The sequence below is a fragment of the Ictidomys tridecemlineatus genome, chromosome 4 (assembly GCF_052094955.1).
Source record: "Ictidomys tridecemlineatus isolate mIctTri1 chromosome 4, mIctTri1.hap1, whole genome shotgun sequence".
Classification (NCBI taxonomy): domain Eukaryota; kingdom Metazoa; phylum Chordata; class Mammalia; order Rodentia; family Sciuridae; genus Ictidomys; species Ictidomys tridecemlineatus.
Window position 1 is genome coordinate 62,532,432 of NC_135480.1, and position 22,892 is coordinate 62,555,323.

The 22,892-nt window shown below is 37.6% G+C and overlaps 1 protein-coding gene across 1 annotated transcript in view; it reads left to right on the forward strand.

The window, feature by feature from the left end:
- The window catches only part of Ppme1 (protein phosphatase methylesterase 1), a 60,185-nt gene extending 37,510 nt beyond the window's left edge, over nt 1-22,675 (forward strand). The window contains exons 4-14 of the mRNA XM_005323189.4: nt 546-603; nt 1,057-1,108; nt 2,917-3,071; nt 3,593-3,683; nt 8,261-8,326; nt 11,511-11,634; nt 15,039-15,168; nt 16,032-16,076; nt 19,287-19,351; nt 19,973-20,040; nt 21,494-22,675. Coding sequence (XP_005323246.1) covers nt 546-603; nt 1,057-1,108; nt 2,917-3,071; nt 3,593-3,683; nt 8,261-8,326; nt 11,511-11,634; nt 15,039-15,168; nt 16,032-16,076; nt 19,287-19,351; nt 19,973-20,040; nt 21,494-21,512 — 873 coding nt within the window. The 3' untranslated portion in view covers nt 21,513-22,675. The remainder of the gene's footprint in view (nt 1-545; nt 604-1,056; nt 1,109-2,916; nt 3,072-3,592; nt 3,684-8,260; nt 8,327-11,510; nt 11,635-15,038; nt 15,169-16,031; nt 16,077-19,286; nt 19,352-19,972; nt 20,041-21,493) is intronic.
- The last annotated feature ends 217 nt before the right edge of the window (nt 22,676-22,892 follow it).

Below are 22,892 nucleotides of genomic sequence, written 5' to 3' on the forward strand. Positions count from 1 at the left end.
TAAAACTGTACCTCTCTCATGGTATTTCTTCCTCAATACATTTTTATTTAGCTGTAGCACAAGCTTGTACTGCTATCATCTCTCTTAGGTGAATTTTTGGTAGATTTCATGACTGATTTTTAGGGTCATACTTGTCATATTTGCGTAATATCCTGAGCCAAGATATAAACTGATTCACAGTCTGTATCTAAGGGATTCTCTATTCAGAGTAAGAAAAAGATATATCCAAGGAATATGAATGAAACTCATAGATAATAGCAGAGCTAAGAGGGTCATTGCCTAAAGTGCTTACACTGTATTTCAGTAAAGAAGAGTTAAGGTTTAAAGAGGAATTTAGGTGGAAAAGCCATATTTGAAGTTTAGACAACCACAATGTATTCTAAAAAAAGCAGTAAATCATTTATTTTACTTAAAAGTAGAAAGTTTACTGCTGATTTTTTGGTTTCTTTGAATTCTAATGGCAGTTTACTTAATATAGTTATCATTGGTATCTAGGCAAATTTGCTGTCCCATCTGTATCTTACTGCTTTTTGTTTTTCTCCTAGGCATCGATCATTAGTAGAGTTCAGTGTAGGATTGTGGCTTTGGATCTGCGAAGTCATGGTGAGTGAAGTTCTTAATTGATTTCAATGACATAGTTACCAAGCTTCTTTGAAAAAACTTAGTGTGGCCATAAAATAACCCAGTGTATTCCTTGTGGACATTTGGGGAATAGTCCTACCTTCCAGCAAGGCTTTTGTAATTATCTTCTTTAGAGTGGCTAACCATAAAGATTTGTCTGTAATGTAAAGAATTGTTGCTAAATTCATCATATAAAATCCCCATTTTATTGTCAAATTCAAGATTTTTTAAAAAATATTTTTAAGTTATAGACACAATACCTTTATTTTGTTTGTTTATTTTTTTAATGTGGTGCTGAGCATTGAACCCTGCCTCATGTATGCTAGTCAAGCATTCTACTACTGAGCTACAACCCCAGCCTAAGATATTTTAAAAAGGAATATTGTTGCTTTTATAATTTCATCCTTGGGAACTTTTAAAATATTTTCTTTTTAGGTGAAACAAAAGTCAAGAATTCTGAAGACTTGTCAGCAGAAACAATGGCTAAGTAAGTAACCGAATATTGCTTGTTTATTATGATTATAAATAATAATGTCACGTTATCATTTTGCTGATGAGATTATTGGATGATAATTTACCCTGAGAAAATTTTACTTCTCCCCTGTTTTTGGTTTATATTTACTACATAATTGTGAAAAAAACTTCCATCTTTCTTGGTATATCCAATGTGATGGTCATCATGTAAAACACTTGGAATTTGATCAAGGTTAGTTTGTGTTAGCTTTTGAAAAGTTTTCTTTTGTTGATGGAGTTGCATAGAATCTGGATATCTGTGTGGGACAGATTGGAAAAATAGTTGAATGCAAGCGGTGTTGAGAATATGTTAAGGTCTACATTATTTGTCTGGTTTCATAGATGAGAGCAGGATATTAAAGAATAACTGAAGATTCTCTGGGCCTCAATGAATGAACAATGAATGTAGTATTTACAGTGGCTCTTAAATGTGCTCACTCATCAGAATCATCGAGAAGTTTTTGTTTTGTTTTGTTTTGTTTTGTTTTTTAAAGAGAGAGAGAGAGAGAATTTTTAATATTTATTTTTTAGTTCTCGGTGGACACAACATCTTTGTTGGTATGTGGTGCTGAGCCACATAGCCATTCTAAATAAATGTTAGTTCTTTTTTCTTCCCTTCATATCATTTTGTCTTCCAGAGAGTTTTGTGTATGGTATAGAAGCAGCCTGATATCAAAGAAGCTTGGACTTTCTCAACTTCATTATCTCCTTTGATGGTTTTACATTTGTATAGCAGTGTACTCTTTCAGAGTAGTTTATATTTACTTTGCAGTCAATTAACTTTGCAATAAACATTATTCTTAACCTTCACTTTATAAATGCTGAGGGCCATTACCAAGTAGGAATGATACATCGAAATTTCCTTGCCAAGCGTACCCCATGCTGCTTAGAGGACATTTGATGGAACATTGCATGCATGCTTTAATGAGGTGACCTTGCTCAAGGACCTAGGCAGATCCGGGTTTAGAGCTGATCAGGTTTGAGGAAGTAACCGGCTCCTTGAGTTTAAGGCGTTGCCAGTTTAAGATAATGGGTTTTAGGGAAGTTGGAAGTTGAAGATTATTGTTGGGATTAGGGTGTTCCTGCTGCTTGTTCCCGTTGAGTTCTCGTGAGATTAAAATGGGATTTGGAGATAGCCTCGTGGAGTAGGTGGTGGGTGCGGGAGACAGGAGAACACGTTTGCCCCTGGACCTGTGTGGAGGTGGTGTGAGAGCTGGAATAAAGAATTGCTGTTTGAACCTACAAAGCTGTGAGTGCCTCGTGATTCTGGTGCCAAGCCGAGACATTGGCCTTGGCATATAAATGTTGAAATTCACTGTTGGAGAAGTTAATAAACTAATCCAAGATCACATAGTAAAACATAAATTGAGGTTGGTATTCATCTTGTAAATCCAAATTTTATTACATTATAGTTGAGAAAACTGAGGCATAGAATAGTTAAATTATTTGTCCAGAGCTTTAAGCTTAGGTTCAAAACAAAGGCATTATATTTATGTAATTGCACTAAGTGTATGGAACAGTAAAAGTGTGATGTAAAAAAGAAAAATTAGAAAATTTGGGTTCTTAGTCTTTAACTTGGTATTTATTAGGAGAGCTACATATGTGGCTAGCTGCAGAGATATTAGAGGACATGATTACATAGGTGTGTTGTAAGATGGCCCTATAAACCTTTGCCATCCCCCAGAACTACTATTTACAGATCAAAGGAAGGATCTGGGAAAGAAAACTAGTTTAATGGTATTGTTAGAGAGTATTACCAGCATTTTCCCCCCATCTCTGCAGGGATGTTGGCAATGTGGTTGAAGCCATGTACGGGGACCTCCCTCCTCCAATTATGCTAATTGGACATAGCATGGGCGGTGCTATTGCAGTACACACAGCATCGGCTAACCTGGTGCCAAGCCTCCTGGGTCTGTGCATGATTGATGTTGTGGAAGGTAAGACCAAATCAGAATCGTTGACTTATAGGAGATGATTTCTGATAAACTATTATCTTGTTTTAATTTATTATCAGTTTCATTCATCTTGAGACATGTCCCACTTGGTCTGTTTTTAAAATTGTATAATCATTTTTCCATGTGATTAGAAATTCTTCATTAATATTCTTTTATGGCTAAATAATATTTTAATTGTATGTCATATCCCATAATTTTATTAACCATTTAAAAAGAAGCTGCCATATCTTTTATGATCCAGACTGAAAAGTCACACTATTGCTTATACACCCTATTTATTGTAGGGGCACTACACAAGGGAGTGATTAGCAGTAGGGCTATATTGGAAGCTGGCTATCACATTAGTCTTTGGATTTTCTTAAACTGTATCTTTGTTTTCCCAAGCATTATTGAATTCTGCTGGCACCTGGGGTAGATGTAGAGAGTTGACTCAGTAAGTGTAAATGCTCAGAATAAGTTAAAGGCTGTGGTTAATATTTCTTATATTTTTGTTTAATATCCAGGTACAGCCATGGATGCACTTAATAGCATGCAGAATTTCTTACGTGGTCGTCCTAAAACCTTCCAGTCTTTGGAGAATGCTATTGAATGGAGGTAATTCACAAATATATGTTGTCTCAATTTTAAGTGTTAAATTGAAGTTTTTCTTTTTTGTCAGCATAAACACTAAGATTAAAGGAAAAAATAATTTTCCAAAGCTTTATTATAATAGTATGTGAGAAATTAAATTAGTTAAAGAGCAGAATTTAAAAAAAAACACAACTTTTTTAAATGTTTCAGAATTGGCTAAGTCATCTAAAAACCTATCCTTTTCCAATAAATTGTAATATTTCCTAAGGTCTTAGTGATTGTAGATCATCTGCTTTGTAGCCACTTCTGCCTCTAAGGTGAGAACTTGGACTAGATTTACTCTAAGTCCTCTTCTATCTCTGATACTCCATGGTTCTAGATTCACATTCTGTGTTTCAGGTAAAATGAAAATGATACCGAAATAGAGGATGGGTGTAAGTTCCATTCTCAAGAATGTGTTTGAGTTTTAGGTGAATAGTTCTTATAAAAAATACTGACAAAATTGGCTATGGCTTCTGCTTAAGAAAAGACTGTTCGGTAATAAATTCATTCCTTCAATCACTTTTATTAAATATATATCACTTTTTATATAAATATTTATATTTATTTTATGCTAAAGGATGAAGATTCAGAGATGACTGAAACATATCCTTCCCTCAAGGAGATAAGCCTTGGACTAGAATATCTTCCACATCCTAACTTCCTACCTAATTCTTCAAAATCTATCTATAGTTTCTTCTCCAGAATGTTTTCTCTTAATCCTCCATATCATGAGATAACACTCTCAGCAAAATTGCTAAAGTCCTTTGAGTTTATTATTATATAGCACTATATTTACTCTTAGTCTTCCAGTCTTCCTTTGAGAGAGATGCTCATATATTGTTATTTTCATTATTGCCGGTCTCAGTGCCTTTCCCACATCATAAAGGTAGAAGCTGTTCTCTATTTCTTTTGTACTTTCACACAGCATATAGCATACTGCTGTTTGCCCTAGAAGACAGAACATGTCTATTAACTGAATCAGAGATATCAATTGGAAACTTAAGACACAATGTAGTATATGTATCCTAGAGAGTTTTCCTAGGACATAGGGTCTCATGCTAGAATATGACTTGCCAGAATGATGCTTGTATTTGCTGAGGTTGCTTCTACCATTCCTTGTCAGTATCATAACACAAGATTTAAGATCTCTCAGAAACACCAAAGAGAATGAGAATGAGAATGCAACTGCTGCCAGACATGTACCTCAGGTGCCCTGCTGCTTCCTTAGTAATAACTAGTGAAAAAACTTATCTATAATTTATCCTTTTCCAAAATTTTAAAAATTTATTCAGCAGACATTTTCTCTAGTACATAAGATATGTACCTGTTCAAAGGCCTAAGGTAAAATTTGTCTTGCATTAAAAACAAAAACAAGGGGCTAGGGTTGTAGCTCAATGGCAAAGCACTTGTCTAGCATATGTGAGGCACTGGGTTAAATTCTCAATACCACATATAAATAAATGAATAAAATAAAGGTCCATCAACATCTAAAAAATATTTTTAAAAAACAAAACCAAGTAAATACATAAATACAACACAATGAAGAAAGCATAGGAGTTATAAAAGGGCACCCATCCAGGGTTGTGATAGGCCCTGTCTTGATTCTAGTGCAGCTACAGAATAGAGTAAGATTTCTGTTTGTTAAATGTTAAGGTGTTCTAGATTCTATGTGTCATTGATTTTTAAAACCTATTTTCTGTGTCCAAGAATCATAAAATATTATGAGGTATTTAATATTTTGTTTTGTACACCACTGGATATCTGAATCAAGTTTATGACTCTTGGCCATTTTCTATTCCAGATTAAAGAAAAAAATTATTGAAATACGGGGTCAACAATTACTGCTTTTGCTCCTTGGTCTTGCTAATGCGAAGCAGTAGGGTATAATCACTAAGAAGGGGCTTTGAAAAGTCAGACAGTGAGTTGCATCTTGGTTCCACTGCTCTGGCTCTGAGAAAAATAAAATAGGAAAAAGAGCAGGAAATGGGGTGATAACGGAAGTTGATTAGGAGGCTATTGTAGAAATGTAGGAGTGTAATAAACTAGGCAACAGAAGAAATACGATTGTTGCTGAAAGCTCAGTCCTTGTCCCCGATGCCAATCCAATAATGAGGACATGGTTTTGAGGAAAAGGAAAAAGATAGTTTATTGCTATGCTAGCAAACAAGAAACACAAGGGGTTCCCATCCCAAAGGCTATGATTCTGTCCATCATCAGGCTTTTATAGAGGTGAATCAGAGAAAATGAGATTAGGGAGGAGAGATCAGCAAGAAAAAGATCAGGGAGGAGAAGTTAGGGAAAAGATCACAGAAGATCAGAGAGAAGGTTAAGGAAAAGAATATCAGGGAGGAAAGGATCAGGGAGAAAAAGGTTAGGAAAAAGAAAAAAAATGTAAGTTTCAAAGCCACAAGAGATATAGTCAAAGCATCAAATGAACCCCTGATACAGTGTAGTAAGATATATATTTAGAAGGTTGAACTGACAAAATCCACCTATGGATTGAAATTGGGAGAAAAAAGATGGCCAGGAGGGAGCTCAAGGAAGAATTATAGTGATTGTTGGATGAACAGTACAGACAGAAGTCAATTGGGTAGAAATAGGGAAAGGGAATTGGTTTTGGCTAAATTGAAATGCTTATTAGAAATCTAGGTGGAAATGTTAAGTAGGAAGTTGTATATACTAGTTAGAAGAGGTTGAGCTACAGACAAATTGGGGAATTGTCATCACTAAGATAACATTTAAAGCTGAAAAATCAAATGCAATCACCTAGGAATTTGATGTTGATAAAAGATCAAAGAGTTGATCTTGGGTATTCCCCCAATATTTAGAGGTTAGGAAGAAGATCCAACAAAGGAAACTGGAAAGTCACAGTTGGTGAGGTATAAAGTAACTAGGAGGGTAGAGCACATGTTTTTAAAAGGAGGGAGAGAGCAACTGAGTCAAATGCTGCTGAGAAATCAAGTAAGATGAGAACCAAGGAATGACCATTGAATTCAGCATGATAGTAGTGACCTTGACTCATACAAAGCTGGGTGTGGTGGCACATGCCTGTAATCCCAGCAACTTGGGATGGGGCAAAAGGATTGTAAATTTGAGTTCAGCCTCAGCAATTTGGTGAGACCCTGTTGTAAAAAAAAAAAAAAACAAAGGGCTGAGGATATAGTTAAGTAATAACAGTGCCCAGAGTTCAATCCCCGGTACCAGAAGAAAAAAAAATCTAAATGGAAATATAGCAGAAGTATTTGATATATATATATTTTAAATATATATTAATAGACATCAAGACAGTTTATCATTAGAAATGCTGGTATGTATATTGGTTCAGTTGGTGGTTGAAAGATAAGGTAGTAGTTCTGATTGCTTTTGTTTATCATTAGGTAAGAAATAATATCATTATCTAGGAAGGGGCTTTTAAATTTGCATGATTTTGTGTGTGTTACTGGAAATCAAACCCAGGACCTCACACATGCTAGGCAAGCATTTTACCACTGAGCTACATCTCCCAGCCTCTAACTTACATGATTTTTTAAAAAAAAAATTTTTTAGTTGTAGATAGACACAACATATTTATTTATTTATTTTTATGTGTGCTGAGGATCGAACCCAGGGTCTCAGTGCTCTACCACTGAGCTACAGCCCCAGCCCTTAAATGATTTTTTAAGCTAAAAAATTTGGAGATGTGTTTTTCTGGTGGCCTGCTTTGAGCAGTGTTTCTAGTTTCCCTGGGGATTCGCAATCATTTTGCTTTGCCCTTAGGTAAACAAGTAGTAAAAAGACTAATCTATTCAGATAGTCTAAGCTCTATAGCATGACTGTGTCTTTGTTTTATGCTGTTGTCAAGAATACCAGACTAGACAGTTTATAAACAATGAAAGTTTATTTTTCTCATAGTTTTTGGGGCTAGAAACTCCCAGATCACAGCTTGCATTTGAGGGCCTTATTGCATTCACTGTATGGTAGCACAGGGCACCACATAGTGAGGGAGTTCAAGAGAGAGCCAAACTCACTTTTTTAACAAACCCACCCAACATAAGGATATTAGTCCAATCATGAGGGCTGAGCTCTGCCTAATCATCTCTTAGAGGTCCCACCTCTCAGTTTGCAAGGAACTAGCCCCTGGTATACCAGTCCTATTCTGTCCTGTTCCCACTTTGCTGTCCCTTGCTACTCCTTGTATTTGGTTTTCTAAAATCATCTTCCTGCTGACTTTCACATCATGGTATCTTTTTTCATGATATACTTTCTGCCTACAATGCTCTGATCAACTTTTATGTTCTGATTAGCTTCTTCTGTCCTGCGCATAGATTTGGCACAAGTACCCCCTTGGTAAATATTTGTAGAACTATAATGACTTTACTTGATTTTTACGACCCAGTTTATAGTTAAGAGAGACAGAGGAGGAGGAATAGTAGTGATTTTCAATAGTGGTGAGCAATATGGGTAACTATAACTTTTTGTTAGATCCCACAGAATCTGCAGAATTACTCATTTGATTCTAGTAATGTGATGAAATCAATACTGAGTAACCTTCTCTCTCCTTTCTCACTTTTGTCTCCTAGTGTGAAGAGTGGCCAAATTCGAAATCTGGAGTCTGCTCGTGTCTCCATGGTTGGCCAAGTCAAACAGTAGGTCTTACTTTTTCCTTTTGGGCTGGTTAGAAGCTGAATTTTGGTGAGGAGTTATAGATTGCTTTTTTTTATGTTATACTTACTCATCATACTGACATGCTTTCATTATTTTAGGTAATTTTACAGGTGAGCTTATTTGGGCAAGCCTTATGGATACTTTTTCTTTTTCTTTTTTTTTTTTTTTAAAGAAATCCCAAAGCCAGTATTTATTGTTTATGTCATACTGAATTACGTTAGCAAAACTTTAGGTATTGAAAAGTAAGGCATTCCAGAGAGTTCACATTAAACATTAAGTGTCCACTTTTGACTGACAGCTATGGTTTCATTCTCCTCATAAGCCAAACCTCAGTATGAGGAAATTATAATATAAAATCTGTGCATAACCAGAGTAAAAGTCAGATTCTAAGGGTGAACTAAAATTATTTAACCCAATTGATCTTTTTTGATAGAGTTACTTGGATCCTGGGAATTGCTGCATAGCCACAAAATAAACTTTAGATGAATTGAGAGAATGTTATCCAACAGAATACATAGGAGTACAAGAGTTAGATGAAAATAATAATGGCATTATTGAGTGGTTACTATTTGCCTGGCACTGTGCAAAGTATTTTATATAAACTGTCTTTATTTTTAAAACCTTGTACTATGGAAAAAAATCACAAACATATTGGAATAATGCCATAAACCCCAATGTACTCACTGCCCATTTTTGAAAAGTTACTAACTTATGACCAGTTTTGTTTCATCTGTGTGCCCATTTATTTCCTTCACACGTAAATATTTTGAGGCAAATTCCAAATACAATTTCCTCTGTAACTGGCTTTTTAAACCTAATCTCAATGATATTATCATACCTTAAAAAATTTAATATCACCAAAATCTAATCTGAATCATATTTCTGCTTTGTTTCAAATGATTTTTTTAAATTTTACTTTTTATTTATACAGTTATGGGGTACAACATGATATTTCAATATTTGTATTTTTTTGGAATGCCTGATTCTAAATTAGCATATTTAGCACTTTAAACATTTATTTTTTTGGTGATAGATCATTCAAGGGCTCTCTTTTGAGCTACTGCATTATATACTATCTTGTTGTTAGCTTCAGTTCCTACTATGCATTTCATAATTTTTTTTAAAGTTAAGATTAATGGGGCTGGGATTGTGGCTTAGAGGTAGTACACTCGCCTAGCATGCGTGAGGCACTGGGTTCGATCCTCAGCACCACATAAATATAAAGACATTTTTTAAAAAGTTAAGATTAGAATTAAATAAAGTAAATATACATAACCAGTTAGTTGATAACTTCTCTTAAGTATGTTTTAACCTACAGGTTTCTTTTTTTTTTTTTCTTGAAATTTATTTACTGAGGAAACATAGTTGTTTACCCCATAGAATTTTTTACATTAGGAATTTACTAAGCAAATCCTCAAGCTGTAAAAAAATACTGCTTTATAGGTGAGGAAATAGAAGTTCAGAGAGATAATTAATTTCCCACGACTACACAACTAGTAGATAATAAAGCTAAGATTCAAACTCTTCTGTATTTGACTTCAAAGCCTGTAGCATGGATTGGTATGCCTAAAAAGACATTTTCAGTAATAATATCAGACAGATACAATGCAGAGGCTTTAAAGAAGATATGACACTGCCAGGTTCCATGCTGAAATTTTTTGCCCTAAACCTTCTTATCCACACACAGGTATTGGAAATTCAAAGCACATATTTCTTTGTTACACTATTTTTTTTAATCACATTTGTACTACTATATTATAGATATGAAACTCAGCACTCGAAGTTCATAGAAAACCCTCACTTAACAAAATATTTATGAATATACACTTTACTAAAGGTTTGGGAGAATAGAAAGAAGTTATCATTCTTAAAAATCTCCACTGACCCTTCAATTTATTCTAGCCTTTTTATTTTCCTTCCTATCTTCTCTCCTTTTCTCCCACTTTTCAAGGGCAAAAATAACTTCCTCTATATCATGTAAAGTAGACCTTGATACTGGCCAATACCCAGGCCCTTGGGATTTTTACTGTTAGCACTTGTCAGTGTATTTTTCCATCAAATTCTCTCTAAAGGGATTAAGTACTAGCTGCTCATATAATAATAATTTTTCTACCTAATTTCATAATATAAAGAGATACTATTTGGTGGGGTAGGAGAGTGGTAACCAGGGATTAAACCCAGCCAGGGGTGCATAACAACTGAGCCACATCCCCAGCCCCCCTCCCTGCTTTTTTTTTTTTTTTTAACATTTTATTTTGAGACAGGGTCTCACGAAGTTGCTGAGGTTGGCTGTGAACTTGTGATCCTCCTGCCTCAGCCTCCTGAACCTCTGGAATTACAGGCATGCACCACTGTGCCCTACAACAGATACCATTTTTAAGAGAAAAACACCTAGCAATAATTGGTTGGATCAGATGGTCTATTCAGCTGGCCATGGTTGTTCTAATTGCCAGTTTCTTTCAGCCAACTAAAAAGTAGGTCAGGAGTGGTGGTGCACGCCTGTAATCCCAATGACTCAGGAGGCTGAGGCAGGAGGATCACAAGTTCAAAGCCACCTCAGCAACTTAGCAAGGCCTTAGCAACAACTTAGTAAGGCCTTAAGCAATTTAGCGAGACCCTGTCTCAAAATAAAAACAAAAAGGGCTAGGGAGGTAGTTCAATTTTTAAGTACCCCTTGTACCAAAAAATAAAAATAAAAGTAGTATCTTTTACCATTTCATCTGAGTCTTATTCTACTGTAAGCAGAGTACAACAAAAAAACACCATGCATTGGAGTTTGTTGGGGCTGAATTTGCACACCAGCTTAATCCACCCATAAATAATTCTTTCCAGATAATCCTGGACAATTATTATCTCTTCAGGGCTATTTCATATGATTATAATGATAATTGTATAAAAGAACACCAATAAAACTTTTGTCACCATGCCTCAGGAAATGGTTGTTCCTTTTCTATGGGTCTATATTAGTACAAGAGCTGAAAATCAGCCATTGGAGTATAGTTACATATTGGTCATGTTTTTTCACATTTTCACATTCTTCTTCCAAGAGCATTATTAAGTTCTATTAAAATTTGATCATAAAAGGCCGTAAATATGGGTATCTCTGAAACAATTTGTGATAGAAAAGAAATATGTAATAGTAATTTTATTTTTAAAAAAATCTAGGTGTGAAGGAATTACTAGTCCAGAAGGCTCAAAATCTATAGTGGAAGGAATTATAGAAGAAGAAGAAGAAGAAGAAGAAGGAAGTGAGTCAGTAAACAAGAGGAAAAAGGAAGATGACATGGAGGTAGGTGAAGGCCTGCTGTCTTAGAAAGATAGGGTAGGGGATGGTTCTAAGTGTGATTACATATTTTAGGGGACAGAGACACCAATGTAAGAGATACTTAGGTTAAATATAAGATAAAAAGCACTGTCAATAGTTTTGACCAGTTGCAATGTAAAACCTTAAAGTATATAATCTCCCCTTAAACAGAACTGCTTTCTCACCAGACTTTCTCATCTCTCCCTCTGTTCCTGTAGTTTCTCATGAGAAAAAGCCCATTTCTTACCTGTCTACTCTAAGCCCATCTAAATTTTACTCAGCTTTCAAGGTCTATCTCCTTGGAAGTGTTTTCTGACCTCCATTTATCAGTCCATTTCTAGTACAGCACCTAAAGTTGATATGACACAACTTAGTATTTCTTTTAGAAATTGTGTTTGTTGAGCCATAGTATAGATTGTCGTAAATCACATTAAAAAATACAGTGGTCTCCTGCTAGTTATTTCTAGGTTGATGGTCCATGTTGTTCTCTACTTGTGCAAAAATTGTATAACAAGCAAAAAAAAAGTGCATTTTCAGGGCAGAAACTGATGTTCTGCATGAATTTCCCTCAGCATTTATCTCAGGCTTGTGTGAGCAGTAAGTGTTCTGTGAGTACTGGCTAGACAGTTGGTTTGAGGACAGTAAAGGAAAGGGGTGCTTTTTTTTTCGGAAATGTCTAGTGACTATGAGCAGCAGACTTTCTGGAATGAATTATAAATATCTTACTAATGACAAGTAATTGGCTTGGTGTAATCACATTCTCCTCTACTTTTGTAGATGCTACTTATTATTAACAAGGAGAGAACATTTTTTAATGGTATTTTTAATTTAATGAGGATCTTCTTGCCATCCTTAAGATCAGTGATCTGAATAATACTTGGTAAATCTTCAGAGTTTCAAAAATATAAGTAATACATTGTCTATTTGGCCCTCCCAACACCCTGTGAGATCTTTTCTTCCATATTACAGTATAGTAACTGAGGCTCAGAAGTTAAGAGTCTTTCTCAAGGTAACGAAGCAGGTATTTAGTAGATTTAGTATGTTTTATTACTTCTTACCTTTTATGTGCTAGGCACTATCCTGAATACTTAACATTTGTCAACTTCTCATTTTAGCTCTGCATTATAAAAATTATCATCATTTTTGTGTCTCAGGTATAGATACTTTCTTAACAGTATCACATAAAAATAACAGTAACACATAAAAGTTAGAGTTAAAACACACCAAGATCCTCTGATTTTCAATTCCAACTCATTTTTTGTTTGCAATTTTTTTATAAGAACCATTATATGATTTTATAAACTCCAGCAGTTTTGTTGAGAGGACAAACTGAAGCGTATCAGTTATTATCCATTAGCCATCACTTCCTATTTCTCCCCAACTCTCCTAGCCTTAGGCAATCACTAATCTACTTTCTGTCTTTATAGCTTAACCTATCCTGTACATTAAATATAAATGGAATTATACAACATGTGGTCTTTTGCGGCTGAGTTCTTTTACCTTAGCATAAGGCTTTCAAAGTTCATCATGTTGTAACATGTATCAGTCATTTGTTTCTTTTGTGTCTAAAAAATATTCCATTTTACGGATATGCTACATTTTATACACTCATCAGTTGATGAACATTTGGATTATTTCCACTTTTTTTTCTATTATGAATAATACTGCTATGAATATTTACTTTTTTTTGCAACTTTTGTATGGACATAGATTTTTATTTTTCTTGACTATGTATACCTAGGAGTGGACTGCTGGATCATTTGGTAAATATGGGTAACCTTTTGAGGAACTGTTTTTCAAAGTAATGCAACATTTTACATTCCTACTAGCAGTGTCTGAGGCTTTCAGTTTGTCCATATCCTTACAACACTGTTACTATCTCCCTCTTTGATTATAGTCATCTTTGGGGGTATAAAGTGATATCTGATTGTGATTTTGATTGTATTTCTCTAATAACCATTGATGGTGAGCATCTTTTCATGGCATTAGTGTCCATCTGTCCCTCTTCATTCTTTTGCATATGGATATTTATTTGTTTAGTTACCTCAACACTGTTGAAAAGACTGTCCTTTTCCCATTGAGTGCTATTGATACTCTTAGCAAAGGTCATTTGAAATCACGTGCACACACACACACACACAAACACACACACACACATACATACACACACACGCACACATACACACATGGGTTTATTTCTGGGTTCTCTGTTTCCTTGGTCTATTTTTCTTCATGTCAGTATCAAACTTAATAGCTTTGTAATGGTTTGAAATCAGGGAATGTGAGTCCTCCAATTTCATTGTTTTTGTTTGTTTGTTAAGAAAATCCTCAAAAAAATATCACTGGGCTTTTGATAGGGATTACATTAACTCTATAGGTCACTTTGGGTATGGACATCTTAAACATCCAGTGATTTTTTTGTTTTCTTTAACATGTTTTGTTATTATCGTGTTTCCTTTAAGATTTTCATATTGTAGTTAGTGCAGTATCCCAATTATTTATTCCCATTATATTTCACCTATTTCAGTAATGCAAAAAAGTAAAAAAAAAAAAAGCAATAAAATAGAAACATTTATTTGTTTAGCTAATACTTGATTGTATACCAAGTGCCATCTACTTTCCAACTGTCAAGATAAAACATGTTGACATGTTTTCATATTTGTGTCATATTTCTCTTTTGAATTACTTCTGCAGGAACAGTATCTCATTATCATAAATCAAGATATGAGGAAAAATATACTTTACCAACAAAATCAACCTATTTTCAATTTTACCATCTGTTTTTTTCACCTAAGCACATCACTTTTTTCCAACAGTAATTCTAACCTAGATGACATGTAACAGTCCATTTCTTTCACTTAATACTGTAAACATTTTTTTTATCCTACAGTGTGGTGTTTGTGATTATTCTTTTGATGATATGTTCTTTTTCCAACTGAGTATAAGAAAAGTTTGATCTTGGCTTTACAATTTACCAGTTTGTGATCTTATAAGTTACTTGTATCATTAAAGCTAATAAAAATAGCTGGACATGGTGGCATGTGTCTGTAGTCCTGCTACTCAAGAGGCTGAGGCAGGTGGATCATGTGAGCCTAGGAGTTTAGAGCCAACCTAGGTAACACAATAATACTTCATCTCTTTTAAAAAGAAAGAAAAGGAAAAAAAACTAATAGAAGTAAAAAAGAAAACTTTGGATTATCTAAAAATGGAAATTTCAATAACCTGTGTAAGATTACCATAGGATTAAGTGTTTAATAAAATGCCTGGAATTCAGTAGGTCCTTAGTAAGTGCTAGTTTCCTTCCCTTTCCTTTTCTCAGGGTCCTAGTTTTTATCCTATTCCTCCAGGGGTGGCCCTCAGAGACTCAGGATTTGCTCTTATTCCTCCAGACCAAGAAAGACCATCCATATACCTGGAGAATTGAACTGGCAAAAACAGAAAAATACTGGGATGGCTGGTTTCGAGGCTTATCCAATCTCTTTCTTAGTTGTCCTATTCCTAAATTGCTGCTCTTGGCTGGTAAGTACATATATACGTGTGTGTGTGTGTGTGTGTGTGTGTGTGTGTGAGAACTTAGCTGCAGTAACAAAATATCATAGATTGGGTACACAACAGATAGGTATTTTTTTCACAGTTTGAGAAGCTGAAAGTCTGACATCAGGGTACCAGTAAGATTGGACTCTGATAATGGTTCCCTTCCTGGTTTGCAGATCGTTGGCTTCTCTGTGTGTTCTTATGTGGACCAGAGAAAGAAAGAACGAGCTCTCTGGTGTCTCTCCTTATAAGGACACTAATCCTTTTTTATCAGAGCCCCACACTTTTGGCCTCACTTAACCATGATTACTTCCTATAGGTCCTAGCTTCAAATACAGTTACATTAGAGGTTAGGGGCTCAGGATGAATTTTGGGAAACAATTAAGTCCATAATAGTATATTGTCACCTTTTTAAAACTATTAACCAAAGTTAATCTTCTGTGCCCTTTCTCCTCTCCATATCCCAATTCCTACACTTAACTAAGCATATGTATCTATTGGGATGTCCTGATTTGGGCCTGGCTTTTGTACCTGATTAAGACCCGTTCCCCCTAGAGCTAGATACTGTGGTATAAGGATAGCCTGACTGTTTATGAGAATCAAAACAGTAAAACCTTGTTTCCAGAATCCACTTTAAATGAGCAAAATGATTGTAGGGAAATCTCAAACCTGGAAAGTTTTATCTGGTAAAACTATACCATCTTGAATTTAGGATCCGCATTAATGTGAATTAAGAATGTCATGTTTACAACTTTTTCACAATTTTACTTAATATTGGAAAAGCAAAACCTGTTTCACGGGGTCTTTTCTGGAAAGCTACTTTTATTGATTCTCTTGTTTTGTTCTAGGTGTTGATAGGTTGGATAAAGATCTGACCATTGGCCAGATGCAGGGTAAGTTATCCACAAATTATGCCCTTGGTCTCATTTTCTGAGGGCAGAGAAATAGGTAATCATGTGGAAATTGATATTCTAAGATGATGAGGTACAATGGAAAGAACAGGAACTTTAGAGTAAGACCTACCTTTGACTTTTACCTCTACTTCTAACCCACCATATGATTATAGGGCAAGTGTTTCTCTTTTCTGAGCAATATTCCTCCCTCTTCTCCCCCCTACTTCTCTTTTTCATCTAAAAATGAGGATTATAAAACTATGTTTCAGAATTACAAGAATTAAAATGAGACCATGTGTTTGAAAATAATAAAGTACTATATAGGTAAGTAAAATTGTGAACAGAGATATTCTATTTACTGATCAATGCTTTTATCATTTTTAAATTTTTTTAGAAAGGGAAATATCCAAGATAATCCAGATACCAAAAGATCTAAAATCTATTTAGAAGATAGCATGGTGAGGTGGTGAAGGCAGGTGCTCCAAAGCTGAGAGAAATGGGTTTAGAATATTGCTTTCCTAGTAATTGTTTTACCTGGAGCAAGTTACTTGACTTGTCTCAGCTTTGGTTTTTTTAATGAGTGAAGTGACAAAATTGATGGCAGTCTCAAAAGGATTGTGAAGTACAATGAGTAGGAAAGTGACAGATTGAGCATTGTGCACAGGTACAAGTGTGTTCGACATATGGCATTGGAGACAGCAGGACCAATTTTGTAGAGTTTCTTGCTTTAATATGGGTAAAAGACCTGGTGAAAGTGAAGTCAAAAGACATTATTTCTGGGGTGATGGGAAGAAGAGGTGCCAACTCCTAAACTACATTGATTCATGCTTAAGCAGATTCTGTTCTTAACCTTTCTTCTTAGTGTTACTAGTTTTGTGACCTGAGTGAATTGCCAACTTCTTTAATCCTGAGTTTCTCTATCTATAAAATGGAGATAATAATATATCTTAATACTTACTTATAAAATTGAAGTAAGAAAATGTGGGAGAAGTAAGATTCTGACTTATGATACTTTTCATTGTGTCTAGCAAACATAGTATATGTAATTTCTCATTAGATGCTCTCCTGTTTCTTCAGTATGGACTATCCAAGGCCACCTTCTCTTTAAGGAAAGTATCCCATGAGTAGAGAGTAAATGGCTAGGTTGAAGAATGTTCCATAGAACAAAGGAAAGTGGCTAAGTCTGCATAGATCCTAAGCTACAGCTTTCCCAGCACTGTGTTCAAACCAGTCAAATGTGTTATAGAATTCTAGAAATCTACCACTTATTCATGGTGCAACTTGGATCAATGAAAATATTCCCATTTCATAAAATAATTATGGGAATAAATGTGAGGATTAGTCATGAACATGTTAATTTATGTGTACCCTACCCAGTGTTATTAGTATATATGAGTTCTTCCTAGTTACTTATTTCCTATTCTCCCAAAGAGGAATGAAAAATACATCCATAGTTATCAGAGGCTGACCTCATAGAAATGGTGTTGGGTCTAGTCATTGTTCAGAGATTCATTCATTTATCCACGATTTAAGCACCTACTCAATGTCCCACTCCTGTGTTGGTATATAGAGCAAGTAATAATACTAGCTCCTGTTCTTGTGGAAATGACATGCCCTTGGGGAGGCAAGCACCAGTGGCATATAATATATAACAAAGAGGAGCACCCACTGCTCCCTGTTTGGATCCAAATGCATTAATAGTAGTACCTTAAAAGATTGAAAGGAGAGGCAGCTTGGCTGGAGCCCCAGAGACAGCTTACTGCAGGAGGAGGGTCCTAAGCAGGGCTTTACCAAACGGAATAGTTTCAATTCATCCACTAATAAAGCAGCATTATGCCGCAGTCTGGCTGGGCACAAAATAACCGAGCTGCCACAAAGCCTTGTAGGTTCAAATAGCAACTCTCCCACTGCACCCCACCCCCAACTCTCACCAGCACTGTACACACAATTTCCGGGAACACATTCCCTCCACCAGGCCAATTCTCCCGGAACCCTGCTAGAACTCAATGGGAACTCCAAAGTAGCAGGGGCGCAGGATCTGCCCTAATCTCAGAGCCGCCCTATTTCCGCCCCCCCCCCCCCAGCAGAGTGACCTTTCAACCATTCCCTGACTAAACAATGGCTTTCAACAGCATTAGACAAGACACTTCATCCATCATGACCTCAGTTTCATGATCTCAAAACATATATTCAGTCAGTGTTTATCCTGTGTAGTTTTATAGGATAGATTTGAGAATCTATTTTAAAAGTTGATAGAATAACAAAGAAAAAAATGGGTGGAACATATTGAGAACTTTTTGAAACACTGTGTAACTACGGTGAGAAGCACAAAATGAGGACCAGGACTTCCAGAGCTTATTATTTTGTAAATGAAAAGCTGAGCCACTGAGTCTGTTCATTATACCTGTGGGTGCCTTTGGTCTTGGTCACTTATCCTTTATCTCCTTAGGGACCTTCTTTATCAATGATCTCTATTCTTTCTCTCTTCCTCCTTCAATTTTGTCAGAGTTGGGATCAAATCCAGGGCCTCATACATACAAGGCAAGCAATCTACCTTGAGTCCATCCCCAGCCATCTGTTCATTCTTTAATAGTTCCACATTAGTTGTGATCTTAGTGTTTCAAAGGACAATGTTAAGAAAGTACTTAGTTCAGTGCCTGACACAAAAATACTCAAACAGTAACTTTTATAATAATAAACATAAAAATTCTTAAATGGTCTACAAAATCCTTAATGTGGTCACTGCTTACCTCCAGAACCAAGCTTCCTGTTATTTCCAGGAATAAATACTACTTCAAGTTCTCCCTCCTTTGTGAAGGCTGTTCTTTCTGAACGCCTTCCCGTTGGACTGTGAAGCCCCTTTCCCATGCTCTCACAGCCCCAAGTGCCCGTTTTCATCATAGCAACTACATGCTGCATTTAAATATTGATTTTTGTGTTTTACTCCTCTATTAGACTATAAATCCTGTGAGGAAAGGATCTTTTTCCTGTGAGTCTTGCCCAAAGTAAATGTACATTAAATAGGTATAAAAGGGAAAATAATTGACCAGAGGTTACAATTACAGGTTTTTATATCATCATCAAAGACTTGGTCTTTGGGTCTAAGAAGTTTTGGGGGGAAAGGTGCTATGTTCCTGGAATGGCCTGTGAAACTGCAGAGGGAGTAAAGAGAGGATAAGTCCCTTTGACTGGCTTTGTTTTTTTCTCCAGGGAAGTTCCAGATGCAGGTCCTACCCCAGTGTGGCCACGCAGTCCATGAGGATGCACCCGACAAGGTGGGTCTGATACTGAAAGACGTAAAAGGACAGAGTGTGAGAGTAACTTTGGATATCACAGAAGACAGGACAAGCCTCTTGAGTCTCAGCCTGCATTACCTGCGGCAGCTGCTGTGGGAGGGGCCTGGGTAATGCACCAGCTCCCCAAACCTCTCCCTGGCAGATGCTTATGATCTGGGCTTTGTGGGTCTGAGCTGAGGAGCCGCTGCCACCCTGCTATTTTATACAAGGGCCCTTGGTTAAGATCTCAAGTTCTCCTTCTCCGTATACCTAAAAGCCAAATGGAAGAAGGGATCGTTGGAGTAGAAACTACATCCTAAACTCCAGTCACAATTAGGAATTGATATGGGCTTCTCCTTTGGGAAAAAGGTGCTTTTAACTCTGAAAAGCTGCTTGTAACAAGAAGCTCTCATTTTTCCTGAACTCTCTGGAGCCATCCCTGGCAAGGATGGTGCAGAGGAGTCTCCCACCCTGGGTTCTTTTGCTCTTAAGCTGCCCAGATTGATGGGACTGATGTGAGGACACCACCAAGTCTGACCAACCAACAAATGCTCACAGGACTCCCAAGGCTAGCAACATTACTAACCTTCATATGACCTGGAATCTCTCTTCCTTTTTCAGGTAGCTGAAGCTGTTGCTACTTTCCTGATCCGGCACAGGTTTGCAGAGCCCATTGGTGGATTCCAGTGGTAAGGATATACAAGGGTTTATGAGCCCTGCGGTGCTGGCCAACCCAATATACAAGCATTTGCAGGGTTATCAATACTCTGCTTTACCTCTGTTTTGTTTGGGTCACCATGCCCCTTCTTCCTCCTCCTCAACAAAGGGCACTGCATGTGTCTTTCTACAGAGCCACGTGGGTTGTTGGCATGCTATGGCCCAATGAGCTGTTGCTGAGACTGCAGTTGAGTCACACCTTTCTCCCACCCCTCACTGTAGTGTGCATTTCTTCTTGAAGCACTCCTTCTTTGAGGAGTCTGGAATGGGAATTGGTCCTTATCTGGAGAAATTCTCTGTGTCTTCTCCTGCCCTACTACTGAGCAGAGCTGGGAAGGCCATTGAGGGAATTTGAGCAGGATTTTCAGCCTCAGCACGATTGACAACTGGGGGTAGGCAATTCTTTGGCATAGGGGGCTCTCCTCTACATTGAAGGATGTAGCAGCATCCCTGCCTTTACTTGCCAAGTGGCATTAGTACTTCCTGTACACAGTTCTGACAATCAAAAATGCCTGCAGGTATTACAATATATTTTAAGGGAGGCAAAAGTGAGAAAACCACTGGTCCAGAGGAAAAAAGGAGACCAGGCCTCTCATCCCAGGAAGTCCTTCATTGGGAGACACAGTTGAACTCCATTGAGGAGGAGAGGCATGTTGACCTACACCAGTGGTTCAGGCCACTTCATGGACCTCCTAGTCTGTGCTGCAAAGGCCCTTAATTCTGAGAGATCCAGTCAGCTTGATGAGTTATTCCTGCCATTGGAAAACATCTTGTTGTATTATTATTAGTAGTAGTGGTGGTAGTACTGGGGATTAGATTGAACCCAGGGGTACATTGTCACTGGGCTGCATCCTCAGTCTTTTTGTTTTATTTTATTTTATGACAGGGTCTTTCTAAGTTACTGAGGCTGGCCTTGAACTGTATCCTCCTGCCTTAGCCTTCCTAGTTGCTAGGATTACAGGTGTGTCTGGAAAGCTTGGAAAGCTTCTTCTTTTGATGAGGGTTCAGAGGAACTTGCTCCTTACCCTCAGAAAACTTGAAGAAATATTTTCTGCCTTAGACAACTCTGAACACCATGGCCTGGGAAATGATAGAGACAGGCAGAGAATGTATCAGAGATGATGACAGGATGCTGTCACAAAAGTGACAGTCTTAGGCCATTCCACACATCTAGCAACTGATCATTGATGGATCCCAGGAATCAACAATAAATGCTTCATTTCTCTTAATGAATAGTTTTTGGGGACCCGTGGTCAAATGAGCAGTACAATGAGTGCAGACCCTGTGTCTAGCCCTGAGTGAGGCCATGAGAAAATGGGACAGATATCAAGGGCTTTGGTGGTGGTCATAGGGAGGGAGACAGGTAAGTATGGGAGAAACTATTGGTAGTTACATTTGTTTCCCTTCTCTTTTTACTCTTGACAGTGTGTTTCCTGGCTGTTAGTGACCTGCTTTCCACCCCTCCCTCAACATTGAGCTCTGTTGTAAATACATCGCACCAGAGGCCACTGTGATGCCGCTGTCTCCTCCTCACCATCCTGCCCGGCCATGTGACACCGGCTCCCTAAAGACGGGCATCCCCAAATGTACAAACCCTTTTGTGTATTCCTGCCAAAAGCATTGTTTTCCAGGGCCCTTGTTCAACATTGGCCTGCCCAGTCCAGGGTCCCCAGCTTTTACCCCTTCCCTGTATAGGGGTAGCCTCTGCCTGTTCTCCCTGCCTTGCCTTTGGAGAATACCCATTCCTGGCATCATGCAATGCACCTGGGCCTAGATGTCTCTTCAGGCTCAGGGACCTCCATTCTCTGTGATTATTCTTGGCATGGTCCTGCCCTACCTCATGGGATGGACAATGCACAGGGTGGTCCTTATTTTTCCCCTAATACCAGTCAGGTACCTTTTTATCCCAGTCTTACTCTTCTAGGTTCAGAAGACCCAGAGAAGCCAGGATTCCAGCCTTAGGTACAGGGACGGGTGGTGGATAGGTAGCAAGCATCACAAGAAACCAGCCTGAAAATCAGGTACAGCCAGTCCAAGCACATGGCCTCCCATCTGGGTGAGCCCACTGTCCCACTCCCACATGTCTGGGCACCTGCCCTGGGCTGAGGCCAGGCTGCTCCAGGGGCCTCGAGCCCTCACCTGACAATGAGCAACCCAGGTTAAATACAGCCCATGCACAAAGCCATAGGCTAAAACCTGTGGAATTGTTTTTAATAATTGAATTTAACCATTTTCATAGTTGGTTCTGGAGGTGTGCAGAATGCCCACTTGCCTCTTCTAGGCCCACAGCTTCTCGTTGCCATTTGTGGTTTCCAAGTCACTCTACATAGAAACATTACAACCTAGCATCCCCAGTCTTTGCCCTCGTCCAGCTGCCTCATCCCCAGCACCGCAGCCTCCCCCTGCTGCCCAGGCACGCCATTTCCAAGGGCAGGGAGAGGCAGTCTCCTAAAGCCCATCTTTTCTGTGACTGTCTAGGTGATGTGTAGCCCCCTCCGCCTTTCACCCAACAACTTCCTATCCCTGTCCTGCTGCAGGTCCAGAATCTGGGACCTACTTTGTTATTTATGACCTTGTTTAAAGGAAATAAATATCTCCCAACCTTTATGCATCTCTGTGGAGTTATCCTTATTTCTGCTAATCTGGGGGAAGAGGTACAGTTCATTGAATTTAGTTGTTACAGAAATACAAAAACCACTTTTCCTGTAGCCTATGAGTATTTGTGCTCTTCTTGCTCCCCAGATCAAAATACCTACTGGGATGGACAGAGCCAGTCTCTACTATAGCCAAGGGAACCTGGATTCCAGTCCCATTTCTTTTACTG